The 18,721-nt window shown below is 45.0% G+C and overlaps 1 protein-coding gene across 1 annotated transcript in view; it reads left to right on the forward strand.

Moving 5' to 3' along the window:
* Positions 1–273: 273 nt before the first annotated feature.
* The window catches only part of SAMHD1 (SAM and HD domain containing deoxynucleoside triphosphate triphosphohydrolase 1), a 30,196-nt gene continuing 11,748 nt past the window's right edge, over positions 274–18,721 (forward strand). The window contains exons 1-11 of the mRNA XM_054845824.1: positions 274–666; positions 745–811; positions 6,201–6,273; positions 7,482–7,642; positions 10,493–10,608; positions 11,583–11,653; positions 12,722–12,877; positions 15,012–15,112; positions 15,220–15,328; positions 15,919–16,010; positions 17,513–17,628. Of these exons, the coding sequence (XP_054701799.1) occupies positions 474–666; positions 745–811; positions 6,201–6,273; positions 7,482–7,642; positions 10,493–10,608; positions 11,583–11,653; positions 12,722–12,877; positions 15,012–15,112; positions 15,220–15,328; positions 15,919–16,010; positions 17,513–17,628 (1,255 nt within the window). The 5' untranslated portion in view covers positions 274–473. The remainder of the gene's footprint in view (positions 667–744; positions 812–6,200; positions 6,274–7,481; positions 7,643–10,492; positions 10,609–11,582; positions 11,654–12,721; positions 12,878–15,011; positions 15,113–15,219; positions 15,329–15,918; positions 16,011–17,512; positions 17,629–18,721) is intronic.

Below are 18,721 nucleotides of genomic sequence, written 5' to 3' on the forward strand. Positions count from 1 at the left end.
AGGGAGGCCTGGCGTGCTGCCCCGGCGTGCGGGCTGGAGGCTGCAGGTGTCTCGGGGAATTTTGCCTGTCGTCTGCTTTCCGCATCCCTCCGAGCCGCCGCCGCCTCTACCTGCGGGTCACGACCCAACGGCAGCGGCAAACGCACCCCTCGGCGGGGCCGTGCTCGGCGCCGGGGGCCCCAGCCAGCGCCGAGCCCTGGAGCCCACATCCGCCCCTGCCGCGGGAGGGGTGAGGCGGGCGCCGAGGGCTGGCGGAGGCTGGCCGGCCGGCTCCTCTCTGGGCCCGGCACAAGGTGGGGGGGCGCGGCTGCTGCCGGCCCTGGGGGACCCGTCAGGGGCCGCCCCCACACGGCCGTTCCCGCCCGCCGGCGCAGGGCGGGGGGCAGCGCTGGGCGCTGACGTCACCGCGGCGCCGGTCCCCCGCCGCGCCGAGCGGAGCCGAGCGGGCCCTGCGCTTGCGCGGCGGCGGTGGGATGGGGAGCCCGGCGGCGGGCTGGGGCACGGCTCCCGCCAAGCGGGCGAGGCGCGAGGGCTCCCCCGAGGGTCCCCGCGACCCCACGGCCAAGAGCGACCGCTGCGACCCGCGGCTGTGGGACACGGAGCGGCTCTGCCAGTACCTTGCGCGCTGCGGCTTGGGCGATCCCAGCCTGCTGCGCCGCTTCCGAGGTAACGGCGGGCCGGGGGCCGGGCAGCCCCTCGGGGCGGCCGGGCCCCGCCGCTGACGCTGCGCTTGCCCCCCCGCAGAGAGCAAAGTCACCGGGAGCATGCTGCTGGACCTGCCGGCCTGCGCCTTCGAGATCACCCGCGTGTGGTGAGAGCCGCCCCCGCGGGCCCGGGCTGCGGGAGGCCGCGGGGTGGGAGGGCGGTGGGAGGCAGCCCCGGCCCGCAGCGCCCTGAGGCGGCCCGCGCCCTGTCTGGGTGAGCCCCCGGTGCTGACCGGGCTCTGGCCGCTGTGACCGGCCCTTGGGGGGCCCCGCCGCCCGCGGGAACAGGAGGTTTCTCCTCTAAAACTGAGGAGGACGTTTAGCGAGGGGCTTCGCGGCGGGGAGGTCCCTGCGGGGTGTGTGACTGACCGGAGCTGCCGCGGGCGGATCTCTGCCTCGCAGGGCCCCGTCCGCAGTAGCCAGCTCCGGCAGAAAGTGGTTCCCTGACCGAACAGGACGGCTTTGTCCCGTTTCCACCCCAAATGCCCACGAGCTGGGATGTAAGGACGGTGGGCTGGCGATGGAGTGGGCTCTGTGCTGTGATCCGCATCCTCCAGAACACTGTACCGGTTCTGCTGATCCAAGCACAGCCAGCGCCATCCAGAGCAGAGCAGCTAGTTGCCCAGTTAACCACGAGAAGCAAACCAAGTCCATTTAAAAAGCTCTAATGAAAGTACCACCGGTAGCACAATAACCTTCTAAGCATTAATAGGAATGCCAGTGAAAACTCCAGGGTTTTGATGAGAACTTTCTTCTCAGTCTAAAGTTAATGCTGCTGACAGTAGTAGTAATGAATAGGCACTGCTCTGTGGAGGCTGGGTTTCACCCATCTCCCTGAGACAAATCCAGATGTTGAAATTTTAATCTTGCAACAGTTTCTGGGACTTTGCTCTTTGTTGTGCCTGCTACAATAGGGTGGACTGTTATGCACAAAGAGATTTTGTTGTGCGTCCTGACAGAATATAGGGCTGTGGGTGAGTGGCAGAGTTCAGTGGCTGCCGTGAGCTGCCCCGGCACTCGGCTGTGGGGAGTGAGCAGTCTGGCAAAGTCTTACTCCCAGCTCCGTAGCAGTCACCTGCCACAAGTACAGGAAAACTGAACGCTGTCATAAAGTACGCAAAGCGTTATTCCCAGCAGCGAGGGAAATTACTGGTCCCCAAACCCTTGTAATTTTTCTGGTGGTGAATATACTTTCTTGCTCTTCTGGACTGGAAGAGAGTATAAACGTATCCTGTTGTCCTGTGTGTCTGAAGGGCCCCCGCTGCCCTTCTCTGCCCTGCTGGGGTTGGTTTTGCTCACCTCTCCTGGGACGTGAGCCTGCTTGCTCACCACATACTTCCTGGCGCTTTTTAGTCTTTGAATGTCGTTTCTTTACTCCTTTGCTAACCTTGCTTATGCTGTTTCCTCCAAATTTCTCTCAAAACCCAACTGTTCCGCTCAAGCCACTTGCTAATGTTGTGGTTAGTGGACCTAAGGCAGTTTGGAGCGTGGTTACCTGGCGGGTGTATGCAAGTGCAGAGCTGTGTTTGTCTGCTGGGAGTTTTGAGTACTTTGGTGTGCAGGTTGGCCAAAAACGTGTCAGAGCTAATGCTGTGCTGAGGAGGAAGGGCCCCGTTTCTCATACACCGAGACATCCCAGCTGTGCTCACAACTTGCGCAAGGTGAGTTGAGAGAGCGGGCATCTGGGCATGGTCATCGGTAGAGAAAGAAAAGCTGGTGTGACTCAAGGTGACAAGGCAGAAGGGTTGCACTTTGGAAGAGGTAAGATGTTGGCAGGAGTCATTAAGGTATTTTTGAATTTTTTTTTTTTTTGGAAGAAGGGTTTTAACTGCAGCCGTTTGAGGTGTGCAGATAGAAACGGTGTGGTATCATGAGGAAGGCAGCTAAAGGCTTTATTTGTTTCTGAGGTATAAGGCGATTGTCTAATTGAAATAACAAGCAGGTGTATAGTTTCTGTTTAGAGACTACCAGGAAGCTGCTTGCTATTAGTACCTCGCTGGCTGTCTGAGCATCAAGTGCCCATACAGGCACTTGGACACACCGGACGTCTGCAGGCTGCTCCGTGGGTCGTCAGAAACTTGTAGGTCAGTCTCTGTTAGTGCTGAATGTGGGCAGGCAAGACAGGGGAGCGACCAAGTCCCTCCTAAGCGTGTGGTACAGGCAGTGGGGTCAAACGGCTGTGAAGAGAGTTCTAGGTGAAGAGGTACAGAGGGTGGATGGTGCTGGGGGTATGGAATGACATGCTTGTGGGTTTTCTTTTATAAGGTGTTTCCTTTGGTGAGATCTGACATCTTGTTCCTGTTAAGCTGAAGATGTTGTGAGTTGGATGAGAAATTGCTAGAGCCTTCTGCTTTTTTAAAACATCTCAACTTTGCGCTAAAGAATGATCCCTCTGCGTGTGTCTTTCCGCTGCGCACTGTGTCCTACAGTAGCTTCCATCATTCCTCTGTGACAGGCCGGTAATGAATGTGTATATTTAGTTCTCTGCCATTCCTGGACATTGAGTGGGAAGAGCTCGGGACGACAGGGGCCTGGAGAGAGTGCCATGGGTTTCCCATGGGTTCTCATGTTCCTGGAAGTGGATGTTGTGTGTGGCGTACAGCATGCCGCAAGTTAAATATGCGTGGTGAGTAGGGCTGTCTGGCTGACCTCTCTGGAGAAGTTACCTTCTTAATGGGTGCAGGAAAGGGTTTTTCTCATCCTTGTCACCTGTGGCAGGAAGGAGGGTGTGGACAAAGCAGGGAAGGGTGGTGGAGAGTGGATGGGGAAGTGTCAGTTTGTGAGTTCTCGCCCTTTCAAAGGCAGCTGGCAGTATTGCTGCTTTGGCTGTTGGAGGAACTATGCCTGCAAAGCCTTGGAAAACCACAGTACTAACAATGATTTGTGTGTAATCTCTTGGTTGAGGCGGTCTTACTGTGTAGACACCAGGTGAAAAATCCCCTGCTGTTGTTTTCCATCTGACGAAGGATGGAGAGCTCTCTGTGGTGCAGCCAGGACTGTATTGACAGCATGCTCTTGTCATCTGGAGGCCAAACCCAAAACAAGGGTTAGTGCTCCTGGAAGTAGGGCAAGAGGATGAGATGTGCAGGCCACCGACATGGTATGTCAGGCAGGGACTTCCCAGCCTCCATGGTCCAGCCTATTCCTTTTGCTGCTCTCACCCGTGCGTGGCACCAATGCGTCCCGGAGGTGAGTCCAGCAGACATACCATACAGTGCAGGGAGCTGTTAGCACCGTTCAATCCAGCCCTGCTGGAGGTGAGTTTCTGGAGCAAAGTAGGCTATGCTCTTTGCATAGGTTATTGTGTAATACACTGTGCTGTCGGTACAGAGCTGTCCTCTTTCTGTGTTCCTGTAGTTGCAGTCGTTGGTAATTTCTCAAGACAGTAGGTGCCCACACGCCTTCCTCCTTACGTACCCAACTATTTTCCAGTTAATTTTCTCATCACTCTTGAATTTTTGTTGCCTTTAGGAGTATAATCAAGTGCTTCAAACCAAGAGGCTGTGCCCTGTACTAGCAGTTCTGTTCCTTGCCTAGTGCTGGGTACTGCTTTGCACTGCCTCACCTTCTCAAAAATGTGATAAAGTCCTACCTCGTGTACTTGGCGTGATCCAGAGTATCTTTTTGGTCAATTGTTACCTGGGGTCTATTGCATGACTATATGGTGGTGGTGCTGTACCTCTTGCAGCATCGCAGCTCCTTCAAAGCCATGCTTGTGATGTTTGATCTCCAGTATTAGCATGCTTTGAAGTGACATCCACTGAAGACCTCACTTGTAATTAAGAACATGGGGATCATGTCTGTACATCAAGTTTGGGTGTTAATTTTTCAAGTCTGCTGGAGCGAAGATGCTCTAGTCCTGGTGTGGTTCTGTGTGGTAGGTAAGAGTCTTGTGAGACAACTTCTCAGAAGAAGAAAAACGAATGTCAGTGGCTGGAAGCAGACCGCTTCTGGCTTTGCTGTCGCTGGACTGTTTTTGAGCTGTGATGGAGACGTGTCATTTCTTATAAGCAGCAGTTGAATATTCTTGGTCTCATTTTCAGGACAGGCCTCAAAGAGCAGTTGCAGTTGCTTTTCCTGGGAGTGAAAGGATAGGTGTGTACAAACTTCTGGTTTGCTGGCCACAGAAGGGTTCCTTGGCTCTTCCACCGTGCCAAAGTCCATCTTCTCTTCTTAGCAAGGATGGGGAGATGCAGGTGGTCCTCTTGTCCTCCAGCGTTAGCTGCTTTCTGTTGCCCTGTAAATAGTCAGCCCTTTCAGGAACTGCCTTGTAAGTATCTGGGGGTTTGTGACTGTTCCAGCAGACTGAGCTGCTTGGGATATGAAGTGACACGCTGCTCTGGGCATCACCACCAGCGGTTTTCATCTTGCTTGCAAGTGGGGGCAGCTAAGGACTTGTGATCGTGTGAGCAGCAGAGGCTGCAGCCCAAGAGCTCCCCGGGAGGGAAGGGGATACTAAGTGGTTAAGACAAAAACTACTGAGACATCATATGCGTTTAATATTTTATGGGTTGTGAATTGTTAAATGATTCGGATGAAAATACATCGTGCATCAAGCAGACTTTTTTTCTAATAGTTGACATTTTATACTATTGCTTTCTGTTAAAGTTTGAATTGAAAGACCGTTGTAAAACTGATCTCAGGGTGGTTAACTGCTGAAGTGTGAGAGGTAGCGAATCATACTTTCTTGTGACAGTGTTTGCTGTCCTTGAGCAACATGGTTTCAGCCTCAGTATGACAAGGCCTGCAGACAGTTAATGGCAGCGGGTGTAACAGAGTGTATTATCTCTCCCTCCAGACTTGTCCTGCCTGTGCTCTTAGATGCCCATGGCTACAGCAGAGTACCTGCATCGAAAGTTTGTGTGTGCGTTGTGAAGGGGACCTTTAATAATGAATTAAAAACAACAGCAAAATATCTTTACAAAATAGAAGAATCGGTTCTCAGCAAAATTAGGGCATCTTTTAAACTCCGATGTTTCCGCTGTTGGAGTTGAAATTAATTTGTGTAAAATTCAAGTTAATTTGGCAAAAGTAAACTACTTCTAATACAGAGTTGATTAACTGAAAGAAATTTTTATAAAAATTGTTTATTGGGAATTTGATGTTTTAATTCAAGGAATTTTTCAACCTTAAAAAATGTCAGTTTTTCAGGCACTGATTGTTGTCTTTCCCATAAATTTAAAGGGCTTATTCCTAAATATGTGACTGTCCCTAAAAGAAATTGATGAAAAAAATGTGTATTTCCTGGTGTTTCCATTTCTCGGGAGAAGCACTTACACTGCTTTACAGACAACTTCTGTAGCAATTTGTTGTCTTCCTTGTACACTTGACTTCAGAAGGATAAGTGCTTTCAGCATTTTTCTGAAAATGCTGAAACCTGTATTTCCGTAAAAGAGTCAACAAATACCAGAGTAATATGAACTTGAACAAGTACTGCAAATTGTAGAGGGAAATGCATTGCAAACTTTGCTCTCGATGTCTTTTTTTCCTTTCTAGCCTCCCAGACGAGAGACTGAAAGTGCTGGAGTGCCTGAACAAGCTGAGACAGCAGCATGTGGACGTAATGAAGGTAGCCCCAGCGCCGAGTCGCGTCGACACCGCTCGCAGGGCTGGTGCTTCGCAGCGCTGCCTCTCTCCCTCTCTCTGCCCCCCCTCCTCTTGGCTCGGTGGTGCCAGCTGGGGCTGCGGTGGTGCCTTGCCTTTGCAGAGCAGCAAACTCAGAGCCCTTCTCCTTGATAGTGGGTGGTCTTTGAAAAACCACATTAACCAGAAAAATTGTTAAAATCATCAGCTAAGAGCTTTATGTGGGCACCTGGCGGTTGTGAGAGATTGAACAAGCAGATGAGCTGTTAGAAATGTGTTCAGAAGCTCCCCCCTTTCACATCTCTCTCTCTGGAGCCTCCCCTTGTTTTGTTGGGGCTTTTTTTTATTAGTTTAGCCCCAGGCCTGGGTTAACGGACTCCTTCGCACTTCCACTGTTTGCTGAGTCCAGCAGTTTCTCACAGTGGTGTATGTTGGTTTAACTTCAGGCCAGGGCTGCACGCACGCATTCCTTAGTCGTCTTGCACATCTGCTCGAGCCCTGTCAGCTCAGTGACCCAGAGTAGAGAGAACACAGGAAAACCTTATTTGCCTCAGTATTTTACCAAGATATGTGTGTGATGAAATGTTTTATCTGCTGTTTTGAGGCAAGGATTAAATGTGCATGTTTATCTTCTCTAGTAAGTCACTGTAGTTACTCATGTCTCTTAAAACATGTGCTTAGGGATGATCAGGGAGTACTTATTTCATGTTTCAGTTATCTTGGGTTTTGCATTTTGTTTTATGAAAAAGGTAAGAATCATAATATCCACACTGCAAAATTTCACTTGATTTTAAAAAACATGAACAATGGCAAGCCAAACACTTCTTATTGCGTATCTCAGACATGTATCGCAGTATCCTGCTTTAACTGGACTAGCACATTAATACACAGCAGTTTTCTTAAGTGTTAAGTTTTGGAATTACACAGGTGCAGATAACATTTTTAGAAATTTTTGCTTTAATTCCCTTGTCTTCTGAAATATGCAGCTTTGTCTTTTTTGATGTCGTGCTTAAGTAGTTCTCCCAGATAAATCTTGGAGTAGGGTAGGCAGGACATGACTTCTACAGGAGGAAACAGAACAATCGCCCTCTCCCACCGAATACCTGATCATTCTAGATATCCTTTACCTTGGTGCCTGTTTCCTTTCAAAGTCAAATTGTAAATGTCGATTCCACTATTGTTTGGCTTTTGTAGGTTTTTAACGATCCAATTCATGGACACATTGAAATACATCCCCTTCTTATTCGCATCATCGACACACCTCAGTTTCAGCGCCTGCGATACATTAAGCAGCTGGGTGGCACTTACTTTGTTTTTCCAGGAGCCTCTCACAACCGCTTTGAACACTCTATAGGGTAAGGTGGTGATGTCTTGCATGCACGTCTCTTGCATTTGGATTTCCCAGCCAAGGGGCATCGCTGTCTTTGAGCATTGGTGAAAACTGCTAGGGTGGCATTTTTGGTCTCACAGATGTTCCTGGATATCCTGTGTGATTATGGGCTGGTCCCTTGAACTTCATTTAATAAAGACAGATAAAGAAACCTACAAGATGGATCAACATTAGGCTTCCTCCCCTGCCCCTTCTTCTTCTAAGAATAATGTTAATTAAAAACTGTGGGTGCTTTATGTTCTTCCTGGTCAAAATTTGAATTTTAAAGCATAAACCTGGGAAGGGTACAGGGGCTGCTCTAAATGACTCGCCAGTCAGTTGTAATCCCCTTATATTGTCCAGCACAGCTAAACCCCATTTTATCTGTAATGTTTGCATTTGTTGCTATGTGTGCTTTATGCAGTCGATGGCAGATTGTCAGGCTGTTAGCTGTAATATAAGTTAAACAGAAACGGATCGTGGACACCAGGGTTCATAGAATGCGAGGTCGTTCACACTCCACAGTGAAGCTGATTAATGACAAATTTAAGCTTGTTTTAAAAGTATATCCCAAGGTGCAGAGAAATTAAATTAGTTTTTATTCAGGTGATCTGGCCAGCCTAAAGTTGGGTTTTTTTAGTGCTGAAATATTGTGGAGTAAGTCTGGCTTCTGTCCTGCTCTCTGACACTAACAAACTGCAAATAGCTATTGCAAAAGGGTCTAATCAGTGAGCCGGAATTGATCGTATGTGGTAAACCTGAAAAGACAAAAATGTGAGGGATGTAAACAAAGCTTTCACAACAGGAGAAAGAAAACTCCAGTGGTATCAACAACCTTTTCCTTTAAACAGTTCAATTAATCTATATAGTTAATCTTAGGAGAGTTGTTCTCAACTTGTATATCACTTTGAAGTGAAGTTTTAACACTACAGTGTTAAAATGGAAGTAGTGAGCTTTGTGTGCTCACTGGTCTATTAAAAACCCACCAAACGGTAAAATTTGGTCTAATGAAAGATACTGCCTCATCATATAAAACCTTGTCTTCTGGAAGGGAGGAGGACTATTGAGACAAGTGAAAAAGGAAGCTGGTGCAGAGCTTGTAAACAGTTTATAGGAGTATGTGCCGTGTGCTTGTTCCTGCTGTTTTCATATCAGGAGAACAGAGGGTCCCATTCAGTGAAATTCAATGTCAAGTCTAAAATGAAGGAAAGGAAGATAAACAATTGTCATAAGCTATTGTTAAAATAGCAATTTGAAAGAAGAACAAAACGCTTTGGTGGCTGTTGTAGACCTTTGCAGTTGCGCTGACTGGAGGTCAAAGGATGAGGTGTAAGCTGTGGCGCTTCAAGAGGCATGCTGTCAGTAATGCACGGCTGTTCGTTTACGCAGTTACTCCGTGGTTGTGACTATGAAATACTGCAGGATGCCATTGTCTCCATGTTTTGGGCGTGGTATCTCATGCTTTTTTGCTTTCAGATGTGTTACTGATGACTTCCTGTCTACTACAGGAAATAGTTTGTCTGTGATTCTCTTGCAGGTCAGGGTTTGAGTATTGGTTGTGTGCTACCTCTCAGACAAGGGCTGTGACTTAATGGAGCAAAACAGAACAGGTGAACTGCTCTGTTTCTGTTTAGCCTAAACCACTACTACTATATTCATGGTCTTTTTCTCTTTTCTTTCTTTCTTTCTTTCTTTCTTTCTTTCTTTCTTTCTTTCTTTCTTTCTTTCTTTCTTTCTTTCTTTCTTTCTTTCTTTCTTTCTTTCTTTCTTTCTTTCTTTCTTTCTTTCTTTCTTTCTTTCTTTTCTTTCTTTCTTTCTTTTCTTTCTTTCTTTCTTTTCTTTCTTTCTTTCTTTCTTTCTTTTCTTTCTTTTCTTTCCTTCCTTCTTTTCTTTCTTTCTTTCTTTTCTTTCTTTCTTTCTTTTCTTTCTTTCTTTCTTTCTTTTATTTCTTTCTTTTCTTTCTTTCTTTTCTTTCTTTCTTTTCTTTCTTTCTTTTCTTTCTTTCTTTTCTTTCTTTCTTTTCTTTCTTTCTTTTCTTTCTTTCTTTTCTTTATTTCTTTTGTTTCTTTAGTTTCTTTATTTCTTTTATTTATTTCTTTTGTTTCTTTCTTTTCTTTCTTTCTTTTCTTTCTTTCTTTTCTTTCTTTCTTTTCTTTCTTTCTTTTCTTTCTTTCTTTCTTTTCTTTTCTTTTCTTTTCTTTCTTTCTTTCTTTCTTTTCTTTTCTTTCTTTTCTTTTCTTTCTTTTCTTTCTTTCTTTTCTTTCTTTCTTTTCTTTCTTTCTTTCTTTTCTTTTCTTTTCTTTTCTTTCTTTCTTTCTTTCTTTTCTTTTCTTTCTTTTCTTTTCTTTTCTTTTCTTTTCTTTTCTTTTCTTTTCTTTTCTTTTCTTTTCTTTTCTTTTCTTTTCTTTTCTTTTCTTTTCTTTTCTTTTCTTTTCTTTTCTTTTCTTTTCTTTTCTTTTCTTTTCTTTTCTTTTCTTTTCTTTTCTTTTCTTTTCTTTTCTTTTCTTTTCTTTTCTTTTCTTTTCTTTTCTTTTCTTTTCTTTTCTTTTCTTTTCTTTTCTTTTCTTTTCTTTTCTTTTCTTTTCTTTTCTTTTCTTTTCTTTTCTTTTCTTTTCTTTTCTTTTCTTTTCTTTTCTTTTCTTTTCTTTTCTTTTCTTTTCTTTTCTTTTCTTTTCTTTTCTTTTCTTTTCTTTTCTTTTCTTTTCTTTTCTTTTCTTTTCTTTTCTTTTCTTTTCTTTTCTTTTCTTTTCTTTTCTTTTCTTTTCTTTTCTTTTCTTTTCTTTTCTTTTCTTTTCTTTTCTTTTCTTTTCTTTTCTTTCTTTCCCCTCTGCAACAGGGTGGGCTACCTAGCAGGATGTCTGGTTCGTGAACTGAAGGAGAGACAGCCAGAACTGGATATAACCCAGCGAGATATCCTCTGTGTAGAAATTGCTGGGCTTTGTCATGATTTGGGTAAGCAACACTTAGAATCCCAGACTGGTTTGGGTGGGAAGGGACCTCACAGCCCATCCAGTGCCACCCCTGCCATGGACAGGGACACCCTCCACCAGCCCAGGTCGCCCAAAGCCCCATCCAACCTGGCCTTGAACACTGCCAGGGAGCCAGGGGCAGCCACAGCTTCTCTGGGCAACCTGTGCCAGGGCCTCAGCACCCTCACAAGGAAGGATTTCTGCCTCAGATCTCATCTCCATCTCCCCTCCTGCAGCTTCAGGCCACTCCCCCTTGTCCTGTCACTCCCTGCCCTTGTCACCAGCCCCTCTCCAGCTTTCCTGGAGCCCCTGCAGGGACTGGAAGGGGCTCTAAGGTCTCCCCGGAGCCTTCTCTTCTCCAGGCTGAGATGGCTTGTTGCACTTTGAAAGCTAACCTGGATGAAAGCTGGCTGCAAGATCAGAGCATGAGAGCTGTTTTGAGCTGCTCAGTGTGTGGCCACATTCTGAGACAGGATTTATCTGTTCCCGTTTGGTCCGGAGTACAGTTGCAGAGGCAACTCCACTTGGCAAACTTATAGCCATGCTTAGCTAGTTTTTTGTCTTGTTTTCATATGATGTTTAGAGTTCTGCTCTCAGTGGCTGAAGTGTCCACTTCCTTCTGTGATGTCCTCGGATCTCTTAAAACACTTCAGCAAATAAGTGACCCTATCAAAAATTGTTATGATTATTTTATAACTACTTTCTTCAGAGCTGGGACAGAGTAATAAATGGTCTCAGTGTTACTGCAGTACTTGCCTGTGGTGTATAGGTAATGGAACTGGCTGTGCTAAGTGCAGTAGTACTTAAGGTGTCTTAGGAAAATGTACTCGCTGTAGTTGAATCTTCCTCATAGATGATATCAAGATAAAGTCAAATACAAGAGAATCCAGATCCTTAGGTTGCTGAAAATACTTTTACTGACAACCAAATTAAACCCGTGTAATCTTTATTTTTAAGGTCATGGGCCATTTTCACACATGTTTGATGGAAGATTTATTCCACATGTTCGTCCGGATTTGAAGTGGAAGGTAGGCTTTTCACTATTAAAGTCAAAATAGAAAACTCAAATTTTTAAAGGGAGAATAATTCATCTTTAAAGATTGCCAGTGCTTGTGAGAATATAGTGATCATCTAGCCTTTTCTTATTGCATCATTTTGATGGCATAATTAAAACTCAGAATGTTGTCTTCTAATCTTGTGATGATTTCCTTGTTGTTCTCTTTCACTGTTTGTTCGGGGAAGGTCAGCCCCCTCGGCGTGGCCGAGAGCAGATGCAGCCTTACTAGCAAAGCAGAAAGAGGTGTGGGGAGAAGTGAGGGCAGATGTTTGTCACCAGCATGTCTTCCCTGAGAGTGCAAATGCTCTTGAACTCCTGTGTACTCTTATGAGATCTGTTTGTGTACGCCTGTCCTTTTCCTGCAGATGTCACACCGGGTGACGCAGAGGAGAAATGAAATGTCTTGGTCTTGTCGCTGCCTGTAGTGTGACTCTGAAGAGGCAGAATTCGTTAGGAGTGCACCTGTTATTTTAAGCCAGCATTGTGCCTTAAAATGCATATTGCGAGCTTTCTTCAGAGTATGTTTTACAGATGCAAAATACCACCTGGGAGCTTCCTTTCCAGTTTAAGTTGCTTAGTTCAGGACCAGGATATTTAATACAATGTTTAGAATTCAAACTTTCAGAAACATTGAACAGTTTCAAGGGTGGTTCGCTGTGAATGAAATGTAACACAGTCCTTCAGGCCTCTGCTGCTCCTCAGTGTTGAGCAGAATCAGCTGAGTGAACTTGTTAACCTTAGGCACAGCAGAAATGGTTATTTTGTCTTTTAGCATTGTAACTGTCTTACAGCTGTTTGTTAAAATACAAAATTAACAGCTGTCTGCCAGAGAGTGTGTTTCTGGACTCTGTAAGGGGGTGATTTCCTCTTTGGTTAGACACAAATTGAATAGAAAATCACCCAAGTGCTGCACTTTCCCACCACCAGCACCGGTGCCCTCCAGGCAGTGCTGCTGAGTTAGGAGAAAGCTGTGACTGCAGGAAAAAGGCTTAAACTTTGTAATACAACATTTAGACCTTTTCTCCTCCCCCCCCCACAGCATGAAACTGCTTCTGTTGAAATGTTTGAGCACCTGATCGCTTCCAATAAACTGGAAGAAGTCATGAAGTCGTATGGTCTTGTCCTGGAAGAAGATATGAACTTCATCAAGGAACAAATAGGAGGGCCGATAGATGAAACTGCTTGTGAGAAATCAGTGAGTCAGTGGTTATCCCCATAAATGTCTTTAATTTTACTGACAGTAGATAATTTTTGCTTCTGCTATGTTTTATTATTTATTTTTAGCCCCATGAAATTCTGAAAATCCTGTCGTGAGAAGCTAGAGAAGTGTAGTGGTTTTTTCTTACAGTGCTGGCAGGAGAGGATAGCTTCACTGCGTTACATGCTTTCATCTCCCTGAGAAGTTCTTACCTTCAGATTAGAGGAAAGCTTAAGAATGTTATTTGTATTTAGTGAACCTAATTCACTTATAACTAGATTGGTAGAACTGAATTTTTAGTGGAAACCTTAAATGACCAGGTGAGGATAATAGCCTGTGTACTGGATGTCTGAAGGCGGTAGTGATGGGAGGTCGTGTTTTCAGGTAGCCGTTTGAAGAAAACATGGAGATAGTTTAGGGTAAGAAGCTGATAATGGATAACAAAACCGAGAACTGGCAGAGGTGAGGCAATGAGCAATACAAAGCGTGGCCTGAGTGCCAGAGCCACATCAACTTTGATGACAGTAGCAAAATGCTTGAATTTATTTCAGTAACAAACATAAAGGCAGGGATGAGACTTGAAGAAATGTGTTGCCTCAAGGGGCAAGGAAGAAGAGATGGTGATTATTAATCCTTGCAACTCTGGGAAAGAATTAAGTCCTCTCTCCTCACTTTACACTTTACAGCTCTTGTCATCTCTTCAAGGACACCCATTCAGTTGCTACCAGAATTAAGGACCTGTCAGTGGGAGATCTGTCATGACAATCTGGTCCTAATCAGAATTTGTATGTTGCCCCGAACAAATCATCCACAAATGTTAGCACTTACCCATTACTTTCTGCTGTAGGAGAGTGTAGTTCTGCCACGTGCGCTCCAGCACTCTGATGATAAACATGGGGAACTCAGCATAATAAAATTCAGTCTGAGATCTTCTGGGAGGGGGATATTAATTTACAAAGTCTGCAAGTGGATTTTTTACCCACTCGCACTCATTTGCACACCAGTCTTGTTTCTGTTGATCTCGTACAGTTTCTTGCCTGGTGTCTGTGTTTCCTTGTTTGGATTCTTTGCCTGTTTTCCAGCAGGATACCAGGAGAAGGAATGTCACGCATGATACATGGCAAGCTTGCCACCCTCCTGGTGCTAGGCTGCAGGATCTCCCGCTGACAGCCATTTGTACTGTGGTGGTCTTACGAGGGTACAGGCGCCTCTCCTGATGAGGCTTCTATGCTGCAATGCTATCGCGTCGCAGGCCTTCTGGTCCTGATGTCATCAATGGGGTGGTTTGTGCGTTGAACATCAACGGTGTCCTGAATGTTGTCCTGGTAGCTGAGCTCTCTGTGATCAGCACAGGATATTTTTATCCATGATGTGCTTTTTTCCTCCTACTTAGACGTGTGTCTTTTCTTATTCATATCAGTTTTAATGTTTCTGTAATGCAGATAACATAAAAGCCATTTATCTGTATACAATGTTTTTCGCCTTCAGAATTTCAAGGCCACTTCATGGCATTTCTTGTTTAGCTGAAGAATCATTAAATTTTCAAGAAAATAATGCAAGTTATATCTTATTATTTTGGTGTTGATTTCCTGTTTGCCTCATGGCTGAATTATCCTTTGTGTGTTAGGAGTTTAAGTACCTGGCTGTTTAAACATTTTTTGTTTAAAACATCTAAATAATTATTTTAAACCTCTGTTCTATAAAGTTGTATACTTGATTGCAGAAGACTGCAAGACAGTGACATGTTTGTGGGTTTAACTAATTCCCTGAGGATTAATTGATTCCAACCTTTTCCCCTCTTTGTTGCAATGCTTCCTTTTTTTTTTTTTTCTTTTTGGCATTTCAAAGCTGCAGGCTTTGCTTTAATATAATGGGAAAGAATGGTTTTTATTCTTCCTGATACTCTGGGAAGTCAGCTGCTTAAGCCCTAGTTCTGGATTTCTAATGCCCAACAGCTTCTGAAAACTCTTATTGTCTTTGTGTTCTTTGCCTCAGTGTTGGAAGCTTATTGCAGGCAAAATCAAAGTGTATTCGCACGGTCTTTAAAAAATTGTTTTGACATTGTTTGCATGCTTTAATTTCTTATTGTTTCTGATTTTTTTTTTTGTCTTCTCGGCTCCCCTCTTCTTAGTGGCCCTACCGTGGTCGACAAAAGGAGAAAAGTTTCCTATATGAGATAGTAGCTAACAAAAAAAATGGCATTGATGTTGACAAATGGGATTATTTTGCAAGGTACAAATCTTACGGTTTTGTTTTTATTATGAATTCCTACTGAAACAGTGCTACTCTATGTACAAGTATGATATCGTTGTTAAACACTCTCTGTGGAATATTTTTAGGGATTGCCATCACCTAGGAATCCAGAATAATTTTGATTATAAGCGATTACTTAAATTCACTCGGGTCTGTGAAGTAAATAACCAGAAGCATATCTGTACCCGTGACAAGGTAAGCGGCGTGTGTGAACCGAGGGAACGCTCAGCAGCGAAACGCGTGTGAGGTATAGCAGCACCCTGAGAACATGCGGGGCATGGCAAAGCCTGCCTCGGGCAGCGTGATACAGCTGCGCTCTGGATTGCAGGGGGATGCTGGGGTTCCCTGCCGGACGCTTGTTTTAGCCCAAGAGAGGAAGAAGTAGTTGTTGCCCTGAAAGCTGTTCTCAGAAGCAACTGGTTGAAGGCAGGGAAGGACAGAGCAAGGCTCTGTTGGGAAGGGCTTGTGGAGGATCCTTCCAGGGATCAGCATCAGCTGTGCATGGTCCTGCTCCAAGTCCTCTGAGAGGTGAACGCGGCTTTGGCGAGGGGCTGCTAAGGGAGCAAGAGGTCGTCTTCTCTGCCAGGGCTGCCTGGTGTCACTGTCAGGTCTCTGTTCTCCCACGGCAGCCTGAGTCTGTTTCAAAACTTGTAAATTGTGAAAAGTAACCATTCTGCTCTATGCTGCAAGTGGAAGGAGACAACTCACTTGATTCCTTGATTGTTTTAGTTTTCCAATTAAGACAATGTCAAAGTAAAAGATGATTTTTTTTTTTTTTAATTCAGGAAGTTGGAAATTTGTATGACATGTTCCACACACGGAATTGCCTGCACCGGCGAGCATACCAGCATAAGATTGGCAACATCATTGAAATAATGCAAGTATTATACTTATACTTTGAAAACTGGAGAGGGACTGGTGACAAGGACAGGGAGTGACAGGACAAGGGGAATGGCCTGAAGCTGCAGGAGGGGAGATGGAGATGAGATGTGAGGCAGAAATTCTTCCTTGTGAGGGTGCTGAGGCCCTGGCAGAGGTTGCCCAGAGAAGCTGTGGCTGCCCCTGGCTCCCTGGCAGTGTTCAAGGCCAGGTTGGATGGGGCTTTGGGCAAGCTGGGCTAGTGGAGGGTGTCCCTGCCCCTGGCAGGGGTGGGACTGGATGGGCTGTGAGGTCCCTTCCCACCCAAACCAGTCTGGGATTCTGGGATTCCTTTTCTTGCATTCAATTTATTTTTAGATCCTTGAAACTGTATATCTGTTCAGAATTTTCAGATAATCAATAAGGTGTGACTTAGAATGAAAGCCACTGGGTTATATAACCCAATTCTTGTGGCAAGGCTCGGTGCTTAAAGTATCACAGGGGCTGTGATTAACAAGAAAAAGGACAAAAACATCCTTCCATGTGAAATTAAATTAGAGGAAAATTACTAAAGCCTGACTTTGTGTTTATGTAATGCTACAGCAGGAATTGTTCAGGACCCACTCAGCTGGCTACCTGCATTTGTACGTCTCTTTCAATGTCTATAGAATTTTCCCTATAGCATTATTCTTTTTACTTTTCTTGAAAAGCAGAAATACTAGTATCCTCACATATTTTTTCATTAGGATCTTGGCTGCCAAGTAATCATCTACTGAGTTTGAAAAAAAGAAACACAGAGGATTATACAGTAAAGAGTGATTTGTCACTGTTTTCATTTCATAAACTTCAGCTCCTGGTTTAGTGATCCTTTAAAACTCAGACTAAAAATGCTAAGGTTTGACAGTACCTACACGTGAGGAGTAAAACAGCCAAGAAATTTAGTCCTTGACTTACCGTAATCATAGCAGCCTATCCAAAGGATAGGCGTATGAGCTGGAAATGACAAGAAGATACTGGGAACTCTGGAAGAACTTGATCTTTAGAACATCAGTTTCTGCCACCTGAAAATACCACGTGTTCATGATGTCTTACCTTTACAATGTTTTGTGTTTTCTTGGTTAACTCCTGGAGTAATGAGTCTGTAAAAGGATATGGTCATCTGTGAGGCAGCCTCATTGCAGCTGAGTGGCCATGTCACTGTCTTGCAGGGTTCTGCAATCATCCAAGCAATGTTAAGCTCATAGTCTGAAGCAGAACAAAGTGGACTTGCTTGTTCATTGAAGGAAGGTTAAGGTCTGCTCTGAACCTGTTTTCAGTAAATGGAAAGACTGTTGAAATGTGCAGTGGCAGCATGAAGACAGGACATACTGCAGTGCCATCAGGGTCCGCTGGGTGCTTGAGATGCAGTTTCATCTATTGTCTTCTGTTTATAACATACTAATGCATTTATTTTTTGACTGTTGAGTAATAAGGTGTTTCAAAGTGATGCTGTCCTTAAGTCTTGATTTTGTCTCAAACTAGGATTATGGAAGCCTTTCAAAAAGCAGACAATTTTTTTAAAATTGAAGGCTCTGGAGGAAAACTGTACCAGATTTCTACAGCAATGGAGGACATGGAAGCCTACACTAAGTTAACTGGTATGAGCTCTCAGAAATTTTTTTAAAGTAAGAGAACATGAGTACCTGTTAAAATGTTGTTTTTACCCCCACTGGCACAGTGGGCCCTTGCCCATGACTAGGACTCTCAAGTTCTGCTTTTGCGCCCAGATGGTGGGGCAGACCTGGACTGTCCAATCTCTGCTCTGGTGTCTTGCTGGGAGAGCAAGACCTTCTAGTTTACATTAGTTTTATCTTGAGACAGAGAAGCACCAGCTTCTGATGTTCTGCACGCATTCAGGTTATTGCAAGCAGTGCTCGCAGGAGGTCCTGCCTGTGCGCTGAGTTTGTTGCAGTTGTCACAAGTGGGATGTAAGTCAGCTCTGAGCAATACTATGTGTAGCTACATCAGGTAGAGAAGTACTGTATGTGTGTTGTAACTAACCCCAAGGCAGGTTTCAGAGGGCTCTGATGGGGTCTGATTTGATTTGCTTGAAGCATTGCTATCCTGCTTGCAAATACGACAGAAGAAAACAGAATATGTGAATGACTTGGTTTATTGCTGAAAGTTTCTGGTTGCTCGGATAAGAGCTTGTGAGAATGGTTCTCGCAGAGTAAGTACCCAGAGCAGCAACCTGCTTGAAGACATGCAGGGGAAGTCCAGCGTGATTATGGAATGAAGCAAATGAGCTGAGACTTGTGATGTTTTCCTGTTTCTGAAGGTCTGGCTCAGTGCTGTGAAGAGGAAACGTGGAGAAATTACTGAATTCATGGAAACTGGCTTGAGTTGTGTGTCCTCTGTTCCATAGTTCCGTGATTTCCCCACCACTGTTGTGTCTGCCTCTCCTGGTCTTCGCTGTGAGGCACACCAGCATTCCTCTGTTGGAGTTCAGTGCTGTGGCATGCCCTTGCCAGCTCTGTGCAGCATGGGGGATGGATGGGCAAGGCAGACCCTGCTGCACTGAGGGGTTTGTGGTTGGGTGACTGCAGGGCAGAGGATGCTGCGGACCCTGCTGAAGAGTGCTCCCAGGCACTGGCAGCTCTTGCAGCACCTGTGAGCTACAGCTCACAAGGATTCCCAAGGCATCTTTGTGAGAGGCAAGGCAACTTCCCTGAGTTTCCATTACCAAGCCTT

The sequence above is a fragment of the Grus americana genome, chromosome 17, assembly GCF_028858705.1.
Source record: "Grus americana isolate bGruAme1 chromosome 17, bGruAme1.mat, whole genome shotgun sequence".
Taxonomy (NCBI): Eukaryota; Metazoa; Chordata; class Aves; order Gruiformes; family Gruidae; genus Grus; species Grus americana.